This window comes from Cyprinodon variegatus, unplaced genomic scaffold, assembly GCF_000732505.1.
Source record: "Cyprinodon variegatus isolate N-32 unplaced genomic scaffold, C_variegatus-1.0 Scaffold271, whole genome shotgun sequence".
NCBI lineage: Eukaryota > Metazoa > Chordata > Actinopteri > Cyprinodontiformes > Cyprinodontidae > Cyprinodon > Cyprinodon variegatus.
Window position 1 is genome coordinate 665,106 of NW_015150724.1, and position 11,029 is coordinate 676,134.

An 11,029-nucleotide genomic window follows, 5' to 3' on the forward strand; every position below is an offset into this window, starting at 1 on the left:
ACCATAAAACACAAGAAGAAGAAGACGAAGTAGGAGGGAATCGAGCAAATAAAAATGGCGGCGCCCGTCACATTCAGAAAGTTATGCTTGATTATTATTGCTGTACTTCGGTGTTATTTAAAATGCCATTATTTAAAATTTTGCGTGGAGAAGATTTCGATTGTTGTTTATAGTTGAAGAAGTTGTTGTTCTTCTTTTTCTGTTTCTGGAGGGGCATTACCGCCAACTACTGGAATGGAGTGTGAATCGCGATGTGCAGCCAGACGGAGACGACGCGTTCTGCTCATGCGCTCTTGTTATCAGAGAACCGAGCCAGGGAAAAACCGAGCAGAGCCCACCTCTAGAACTGGTCTGCAGTTATCTCGGTTCGGTTGTGTCTAGCTCGGTTCAGTTCAGTTTGCTTTCCATTTACACACCATAAGTTATACCAGTTACTGAGCTCGGACCGGTCTCGGCACGGTTTTTCAAGGGTAGTGTAAATGGGGTATAGGACTTCAAACTGCTTCCCGAGCTTTAGCTCCAGTATAAGTCGGGCTGTTTTCCTAGCGCAACTCAAGCTCTTTTTAACTTGGAATAAAACGTCTGATTGCCAGTAGGATGTCATAATTTTTCATTTAAAACATTTTATGCAACCAGTGAGTTAGTAGAGTATAGTTTCAAAAATAATTCAAATAATATGACTATGCACCTTTAAGTATAAAGATGAGAATGTGTGTTGGACCAATTTTAAAAGTCAAAAGGATCTCTGTTCTTGCTTATATAGATTTTGTCTCATTGCAGGTTAAACACTTGACTCGTGACTGGAGAACAACTGCCTATGCACTAAAACACTCCAAAATCCTTGAGCTCAATGACGAGGGGCGAAAGGTGCGCCGCAAATCCGCTGTACCGGTCTTTGCCAGCGAATCATTGCCCAGCCGCATGCTACTGCTGAGTGACCTGCAGAAGTGGCCCGAGCTGGCTGCTATCACTAAGGATAATGGAAGCAATGAGGGAGGAGCCACTCAGCAGGAGCAGCTGATGAAGCTGCTGCTCAAAGCATTTGGGACGTACGGAGCCATTGCCTCAGTAAGAGTCTTAAAGCCAGGGAAGGACCTGCCGGCAGATCTGAAAAGGCTGAGTGGGCGCTACGCTCAGCTAGGCAATGAGGAGTGTGCGATTGTGGAGTTTGAGGAAGTGGAGGCTGCTGTAAAAGCCAATGAGGCTGTAGGGGGTGAGGATGGAGGAACCAGTTCGCTGGGGTTGAAAGTGGTCTTGATTGGAACAAAGCCACCAAAGAAAAAGGTACCCAAAGAACGACCTCGGGAAGAGGGGGGGATGCGTAAAAGTCGCTCTCTCAACAGCAGAGTCCGAGAGCTTCAGTACCATGGTGATGACTCTGCATGCAGCTCATCGGAGACGGAAAGCACCCCCACTTCACCCAGGCTGGCAAGAAAGTCCCAATCCTGCAACAAGCTAAGCCCTACCACTGCTGGCATCAGCTTCCAGAACAATCATCTGAGTCCTGGTATATCGCCTCGTAACAGCCCATGGTCCAGCCCCCGAGCCAGCCCCTGTCCTCAGCGCAAAGCATCCCACACCCACAAGTCTCCTTTGGCTAGCGATGGTAGGCTAAGCCCTGAAGCTGGGCGCCGGTGGGCAGACTACTCCTCGGACAGTAGCCTGACCCCTTCAGGGAGCCCGTGGGTTCAGCGGCGCAAGCAGGTGGCGTCTCAAGAGAGCAGTCCGGTCGGCAGCCCCATGCTGGGCCGAAAAATCCAGAATGCCGACGGGCTGCCGCCCGGTGTAATGAGGCTGCCAAGGGGTCCTGATGGAACCCGTGGCTTTCATGGAGTCACTGTTGCTGAGAGGGGAAAGACTGCCGCCACGCAAACTTGATAACACGACACAAGTTGATGCTTTCCCATCCAAATCCCAGAAAAAAAATCAAAATTGTGAGGTTCCTGGCCTTGCTGCTCAGCTCCCCTCCTACATTTGAGACTGTGTGTAGATATATTTTTGTTGAGTGCATCAGTTTTCAGTCTGTTATATTTTTATACAACATTTTGTGTTACCATGGTAATGTTAGAGGATTACCAATGGAAAAGAAAGTGAATGTAAACTGATTATGGCTTTGAGAGAAAGACGGATGCCATTGAAAGGAACCTTGTTGCCCCTCATTGCGACATGGTCCCTTTGTGGCATCTGTAAGGGACCACAATGCCTCCATTTCTCTCTAAACTTCTTCTCTTTGAGTTGAGCTAGAGAAAGAACACCTTTATCCTTTTGCTTTTTCAGCGTAAACTCTTGTCCAGTGTAAAAGTTTGCAACATCGTCTGTTGGATGACATGTGGATGTTGGAGTGGCATATGGGCACATGGACCTGGATATCACCATATGCCTTTTCTGTATTTGTCGAGCATAAATTCTGTTTTTCCAAAGCTGTTTGAATTGAGGCCATACCAGCTCCACTGCCATAACCGGATAAACATCACGTTTTGGTTTGGTTCAGTTTTTATTATTTTTATTTCATTATGTTCAACATGCTTTTGGCGTTTTGTAGGGATCTCCTCTAAGCCCTGCGCGTGTTTAGCAGGCAGCTGCTTTATTTATATTATTTTAGCTTTGTTTTTTTCCAGTCTAAGCCCAAAGTGGGGTTTTGAGGGAGATTCAGGTCAGGAGGGATTGATGCTCTCATGTGTTTGAGGGGGGGGCGGGGATTTGCCTTCACTTCAGAGCTGGGGTATTTGTACACTAAAATTCCTATTGTACAAATAAATCACTGAAACTGCAGTTTGACTTTTTTCTTTATTTGAAAAAAAATCAGCAAAACAAGCTCAATTTTTCTTAAATGCTTGTCAGAGCTTTTGTGTGGGAACAGAAATTATACTTAACTGCCTTTCTGACATGCATTGGGGATAGAGTACATGCTTCCATTTAAATGTCAGGTTTTTGTAAATTTCCTTATTTTAGGAAAATGATCAATCATTTTAAAACTTTTCCTTGTCTGACAAATTGAAAGGTGGATCTGTTAAGGGGAGTATACTGGTGCGCATTTTGATGAATAAGGGCGAGTTCAGATTCTGTAAAGCTCATTTCTACATGCCTGCTAGCGTTGAAATGGCCTCTTTCCCTGGGTAATTGGTCTTTCTGGAACCAAGGGCTCGATCGGAGTAATTCAAGGGCAAATTCCCACACTCCTGCCCTTGCGTACTTCATTGCATGTTCCTGCTGAGGGTGCATAGTGTGTCCAAGTCCTCCAGATCACTCTTTTGCCCCACTCACCCCCTATATACCCTTGATTCACACTTGAGATAACCCTGCATCAAGGTGGGCTTCGGTGAAGTGAATTGCCCACAATTTATTGGTGCATTTGACGTTTAAAAAAAAAAAAAAAAAAAGTGCAGATGGGCAGTGCGCAAAAAAGTACTCCAGAGTGTTGTTCAGCATGGGGGTGAGTAGAAAATGAAGGCTAATCATGTTTTGGGTGTACTATTCCTTTAAGCTCCTGTGCTTTGCCATTTGAATTTGATGAACATAAAATTCCCTGTAAATCATCCACATCCATTAAATTCTCCAGAACCTCTGGTTTTGTTGATCAGAGGATGAGTTTGTTTAACATTTATGTTTAGAGATTTTTTTTTTATTATCTACTAACTTAAATAAGCACAACCTTAGATCCAATAAAACATGCAAAGCCATATCTCAGGCCTTAAATTTCAATTAAGAGGACTGTTTAAATTTATACACATTTCATTAACCTTCCCAAACGAAATGGAAATATTTATGATGCATACTTGCCAATAAATGCATGATTTAATTATTAATCTGTCAAATACTTATTCAGCATTTACTCAAATACCACTTAATATATCAAAATGTACCAAATGGCCCATTCCTCCAAGAGATGAAGAAACCCAATTTAAAAAAGCCAAACCGAAAACATGTTTGTGGAAATTTTAAAGAAGCTGATAAATTTTGTTTAATTAAAAAGGAAAGAATTGTCTGTATTTGCTGCGTCTATGTTCTGCTCTTGCATTACACAGTCGATTAATCATGAATGATATTTCAAATGTTTAATTTGCTCACAGATTCTACATTGACAGTTTAAGTTGTTTTTAAAGAGATTTAGATACATTTTCTTAAAACTATGAAAACATAAACTCCAATTAAAATAAGTTATGAAAGGTCTGAATTAGTACTTAGTAAAAACGGGGAGCTGTGGACTCTGACCCTTAAGTGTTCTTCCTCCCAGTGCAGGTTTTATAGTGGGGCTGAGTGTGAGTATTGGGATTGGGGCCAAATTTGTAAGGAAATTTGGCCACGGCGGAGGGTGTCTGCATTCGCCATAATTGCTAACCAAAAGGTGCTAAAAGGAAGGAGAAGCAGGTAGCTTCTTGGTGCTAATTCAGTTAGCACAGAGACTTGCTGACATTTCTAGCCAATGCTAGGAGCTATATGGCTGCCCACAATCAAACCTCATGGAGTTTAACAAAAATACATCTTTTTGTGATGAAGGGCAAAAAGCAACATCATCATGACTTTAGGCTAAGCGGAACACTTCTGTTCCTTCCCTGCCAGACATTTCAGGCATTATAAACTTGTAAACTTCATTTTTATGTGATCTTTCTTTTGAAACTTCTGTCTAAGCAGTTAGAAATGTGTCAGAAAAGGGCGTGCAGGTGGAGCAGTGGTTAGGGCGGAGACCTTAGTCCTCTGCGCAGCTGACCCAGGTTTGAATCCGACCTGTGGTCCTTTGACGCATGTCTTTTCCCCTTTCCTGTCAGCTTACTGTCGAAAAAACGAGCCACTACTGGCGTAAAAAAAAAAAAAGAAATGTCAGAAAATGAAAATCCAGTATAATTGAAATTAGTTGCTTCATATTTACTGCAGTTTTTAATATAGACCTTCAGACGTTCCTTACACTATTATGTTAATGATGCCTAATCTGTTCATTCTTGTTATAGACTGTTTGACCATATTTCTATCATCTTACACAATACTGCAAATAACATACAATAAACATTGGACTATTAAAACATATACAGCTAATTAATACATCATCTTCCTTTCATAGCACCTGCTCTACCTGTTTCTCTCCTCACTGCTCCTCTTGCTGCTTGGACCAAAGAGGATGTCTGTCTGATTCTGCCTTTCCCACATTATCCTGTTTTCCCTTTAATGAAGAATATCAACACAGTCAAAAGTTAAAATAAAAAAAATTAAAACTATAATTTCACCATCATCTTTCAAAAGGTTTATTTCATCATTTCACCACCTTAAGATGAAATAAAAAGAAATTAGTTCTGCAGGTTCCAGAGCAGCCCAATGTCAAAGTATGAAGTTGTAAAAATAACTAAAAATAAGTATAAATATTAAATAAGATCAAATATGAACATTTAGTTAATTATATAAAACAAACAAATATGAGTCTACAACATTACAGCTGTAAATAACAGTTTACAAAGTTACCACAGACAAATTTTTACTTTGAAAATTAACCGGATATTTTATTTTAAACACGAAATCCTGTCCCACACTATCTGCTCGGTGCTGTCTGCATTCAATATCCAACACTGAGTCACCAACGCTGAGTAAACGTTTCATTTTCAGTTCAAGACGTCGCTAATATATCAATCGCATAATGAATATTGATTCAGCTGCTGGAAATTGACTGATGATCGGTAGCGACAGAGTTAAATCATCTTTGGTTCAATGTTCCTTTGCTGTCCGAGTATTTCGCTGGGCTGAAATCTTTCCTCATGAAAATGCATGTTTTTCTCACCATTATCTACAACTTAAACTGCATCAACAACACCTACATTAGTAGCTTGATGTGCTCCTCTTCCAGCGACTGCCGTGACTCAGGAACTCACTAAAGCTGTGTCAGAATGTCCACCCTAATCATAATATAGGGCACTATATGGTGGTCACGCCCTTTTAGATGAGTGGATGAAAAAGTAGTGGATTCGAAATTTTCTGGGATTTCTTTTCACTACCCAACAGTAGCGACAAATCACCAAGATGGCGCAGGCACCATGCGAGGAGGCAGAACAGTCATGTGACCAATGAGGATGGAAAAGCAGTGATCATCTGTCCCAACGGTCAGTTAACTGAGTTTACTACAAATTCCACTATATAGTCCCCTCTCTATATAGGGATGGAGGGATTTAGGGCTAAGGGCAGATATTCGGACACAGCCTAACAGCGTATGTAACCTGCTGTGTGTGGCAGTTACTATGGCGACAGTGTTGTGTTGATGCCCAAACCCTGAAGCTACTTTTTTTTATTAGTCATGCTATTCTTGGCTCTTTAAATATAAAACACCTTGCATATTTTTGGGGGACCTATTTTACCGTCCTGCAGTCCGTTTCACTGTAATTTTTTTTAGCTTATCTATCACTATTTAAAATATTAATAAAAAAAAATACCAAGGACATGACCTCGGTTTCCTCAATGGTAGTTACGGCCCTGGTGACTGGTTCAAATATCCTCATCCTTTTGAGTCCTCAGTTTTATAACAGAGCTTCAGCCATTCGCTACGTTGGTGTAATTTTTAAGCTCTTTTTCGATAGGCTGTAGTCCCAATTTGGTCATTGTCATTCATGTGCGTGTCTGCCACAAAATGACGTAAGCCTGAAGGCTGTCTGGATTCAGCACAGCGGCAGGAGCTCCTTTCCTTCCCTGGATACTATTCTGTTGACTCAGCGAAAGTTGAAGGAAGAACAGGAGGTAGGAGCTACAATTTGAGGCAATTGGAAGTAGGTCTGGTTCCAGAAAACTTCAGATCTGTCAAAAAAAGTGATATTTAAATGGAAAAAAACAATATTTAGTTCAATATACATAAAGTGACCCCTTTTTATTATTTTTAACACAATTTTTAAATACTCTTATTTCAACATGCTGTATGCATTTTATTATTCTCCCCAAAACATTATGGTTTATAACCCAAAGTATACGGAAGTCAAATTGGGGCAACATCATATTAGTTTTTTTCCTTCAGCCACAACTGCAGCCTGCATTAATACGGAGGCTTTTTAGAACGGTTTCAAATAATAGTTATTTCTTTAATACTAATAGTATTGTAATAATGTTACATTGCCAGCATCACAATAATATTGCATTGGTTGACAAACGACAAAGTAAAAACAAAACTGTTTTCACCAAAAGAAGCTGGAATTCGAAAAGGTCCGTTGAGACGCTTGGATCTGAAATGGATTCAAAGTACGCAGGATCAGCCAAAGAGCTGAGAACAGGACATGTCTCCTTCAATATGACTGATCTGGAGGTTTTTATGAGGTAAGAGTTTTAGCAATGAACGCTAATAAAATCTAAAAAAGCTTTAAAGTAATAATAGGTTGCACCCTTCTTTCATTCCCATAAGAGTTCAGTTCGTTTGAGTTTCTTCAAGTTATTAAGAGTTGGAACAAGTTTTCCAATGATTTATATTTTGTCTCATTTAAACCTGTTATGTGGATTGTATCTTTGAGGCTACATGTTTGGTCTGGCTTGATCATCCCCTATTCAGAGAGCTGCAGTTTACAGGCCGAGCGCAGCTCTTCAGTTGAATTGAGATTTGTATTGGATTGGGTACTTGTTTAGAAAATGAGGCTAAATTGGGCTTCTGTCTGGGTTTGTTTTCTTTTGAGGACTATAGCAGGTTTTTCCTTTTGTATTCATCTGGATCTCGCTGCATTTATGTTGAACTTTTCTCTTTTTAGGGCCGACTGCAGAGAGGCATTCAGAATGGTCTCCAAATGTTTGTTTATTTTAACCCCAAATGTTCCTCATTTTTTCATGGACAATTAAGCGCTTTGTCATCTTTGCATATAGGTGTTTGGATGTGAATCGCTCATCACACCTTTATGAAAAGGCAGCAGATCACAGGGAGGGGGATGTAATAAAAGCATAGTTAAAAACTGAGTGGTTTCATATTAGTCAGTTTAGGTAAAATTGCACAGCTTTTTGTTTTTGGTCCACTCTGATTAGTGTGAATATAATTACTCCTTTGTGAGTCCAAACTAAGCAAAGATAAAAGGCTGGCGTGTACTTTTATTAATTATTCCTCTGTTGGGAGCTGTAATTTGTTCCATGGACTCATAGGGAACCACATTCTCCTTAGCAACCGCCCCAAAAGTGAAAGGAAGCGCACAGCTGGAAGCCTTTTAAATTCGTGTGGTGGAAGCTTGGTGCTTATCCACTCTGAGTGTTAGGTTTATGAGCTCCTGCAAAAGAGAACGTTATAGGAGAGCTGCAAACTGAGGGTCAGGACCCCTGCTCTGAAACTCACAAACACGTCTGAGTGGGATTGCGTAACAGAAAGATGAATAAACTTTTGTTCTCTTTGCATTATTAGCAATTCAAAATTAGGAAGTCGTGAGAGCGCTGCTTCTTTTTCCTCCTTCCTCTTTTATTTTCTACGGCTAAGACTAATGGAATAATACTAGGGGGGTGTGGATTCAAATAATGATCTTTGATTAAGTTTAATATAATTATCCTTCAAAGGGTTACATAAAAGGTGCAACTTTAAATGTTGATGAGAGATGGAACTGAAACCCTGATTTTAGCTATTATTTCTAATTGAGGAAAACATCTAAGTATTCAATATAAACTAAAAAAAAAACAGGTTTTTTGTGCTGTAGGAGTTATTTAGCCTGGACTGGCTTTTATTTCCAGAAATAATTGGTAAGATGAGGTGATTAGATTACATCTAAAGAAAAAAATAATAGCTCTTCTGGCAGTTCAGGCTTATATCACTATAAATTAGGCTGTACTTTCGCCCCCCAACCATTTAAGCCTTTTGTTATGGGTTTGCAATCATCATCCTTTTAGTGTAATTACAGTAATAATCAGAGCATGTTTGAGTCTAAAACACAAATCTTACAAAAAAAAGAAATAATAAGAATTGTGCCTGTTTGCAGAGCAGTGAGCTCCTCGCCTTAGATAATTTGCAATGTCCTTGCATCAGTCTGGGGGAGGAAGCAGTGGTATCTGTGAGGGGGCGGGGTCAGCGTTGAGGAACTGGAATTAGGGAGGAGCCCCTTCCCAGGCTCAAAGGGAAGCAGCCAATTGAAAAAGGCGACACAAATACAAGAAGTTGCTGGAAAACATGTAGAGCAAAGGTAAAAACCCAACAGATTCAGATACGGAGGTATCCTCTCAGGTTGTTTCTACTTTGCTGCATTGATCAGGCTGCTTGTTCTTAAATCTGTAGGAATCAGGAACTTAATGCATGTCTGAATGAATATTACCTTAAATCATGGGTCTTCAATGTTTTCCAGGCCAAGGACCCCCAAACTGATGTCTAGATGGAGCGAGACCCCCTAATTATATATATTATATTCAGTTGTGTTATATCAAACTGGTCCTATATGTAACGAAAGTAATTTCTCCGTGGGATTATCAAAGTATTTCTGATTCCTGGTTGAAGGGACAGGTGTTGTGAATGAATCGGTTCCCAGCTTGAAAGAGCTCCTGCACTGCAAAAACATTCTACAAATGAGTAAAAATGTTTTAAAATAAGTGTATTCACCCTTAATTTAAGCCGGAAAATAAAATGATCTGCAAATGGAATGAGCATTTTTACCCTTGAAATAAGATAATTAGATATTATGCACTTGAAATAAGAAACTTCAGTTGTTTTTTCTTATTTTAAATGTTAAAGGTCTTATTCCATTGGCAAAGTGTCTGCTCAATTTCAGAAGAAATCCACTTATTTTAAGAAATAATTACTACATTAGATTAACAGTTTTTGCAGTGTGTGTGTCTCTGAATGTGTGCATTGATGACTGAAAGACATCTTCTGCCTCCATTTATCTGTTTACTACAGACTGTTGAATTAATGTTAATGTGGATTTAAAGACATTTCAATTAGTGGAAAAAATTGCCAAAAAAAGTCAAATAACCAAAACTTTAGCGACCCCCATGCAGAACCTCTGTGGACCCTGTTGAAGACCTCCGCCTTAAATCATAATTAACATAAATCACAAAGAACAGGAAACCGTATCATACAGATTCATTACCAACAAATGTTTAGGATTCACTTTGGCTCATTAAACTTAAACCTTCAGTTTCTGGAAAATTAACATTAAGTGGGGGAAAAAAGGGAAATGTTGGTAGAGAAGTTTAATTGACACCCTGCACACGCTAAGCTAGAAAAGATCATTCCTTAATACAAGGTTCCCACATCTTAGTCACCATCAAATCCAAGGACTTTTAGGAACCAATTATTAAAAATTTAAGAACAGTGCACAGCATAATTTTCCCACAGCTGAATGTGTCACTAATTATTAGTTTAAAATGATAAAGGTTAGAAACCCTGAACAGCACAGAAGTAGTTGGATTAAATTCAATAATAAAGTAAATTAAATACACAGCCCACATTTAAACCAATAATATCAACAATATGAGGACATGTCTAGTGATGCGAGAGGCTTTGATGAAGCTGCAAAATGGCTAATTACTATGGCGTGACATTTGTTCCATTATTGACGCAGACATAGAAATTCAAATAAAAAATGTAATCCAGAAGTTAAACTTTGAAAAATGTTTTTAGACAAAAGGATTTGAGATCAAATTTGCATTCTTAGATATTTATCAATTTTTATTTTTTTTTAGATTTTTTTTTCAAATTTTTGTTTTTTTCCAAAAACATTTTTGCAGGTTTTATATAGAAATTTTGTGTTTTTCAGATCTAGTTTTAGGAATTATTTTTAAAACGTGTTTTATTCATCACACTTTCCTCTAAAGTGAGGAGCGAAGATGCATTTCTATTGGTTTGCATAGATGTTAGCAGCAACATTGGTTAGTATTGGTTGAAGGTCAAGTGGAGCGAACATGTCCGGTGTCTTCTTATAGCCATTTTCAAAAACTTTCAAAGACCACAAATTAATTTTTTTCAAATTTAAAAACTTTCAAGGACCCATGGGAACCCTGTTAATAGGTTGCATGTATTCAGACATTAATAGTAGGTCAAAGGAAAGAGGAAGGAAAAAAAAAAGTGTGAACGTGAAAATGACAGATTACTCGTTTTAATCTTTACCATTTTTTA

The 11,029-nt window shown here is 39.1% G+C and overlaps 1 protein-coding gene across 1 annotated transcript in view; it reads left to right on the forward strand.

The window, feature by feature from the left end:
• The window catches only part of larp6 (La ribonucleoprotein domain family member 6), an 11,259-nt gene extending 8,445 nt beyond the window's left edge, over window positions 1–2,814 (forward strand). The window contains exon 3 of the mRNA XM_015382970.1: window positions 781–2,814. Within this exon, the coding sequence (XP_015238456.1) occupies window positions 781–1,878 (1,098 nt within the window). The 3' untranslated portion in view covers window positions 1,879–2,814. The remainder of the gene's footprint in view (window positions 1–780) is intronic.
• The last annotated feature ends 8,215 nt before the right edge of the window (window positions 2,815–11,029 follow it).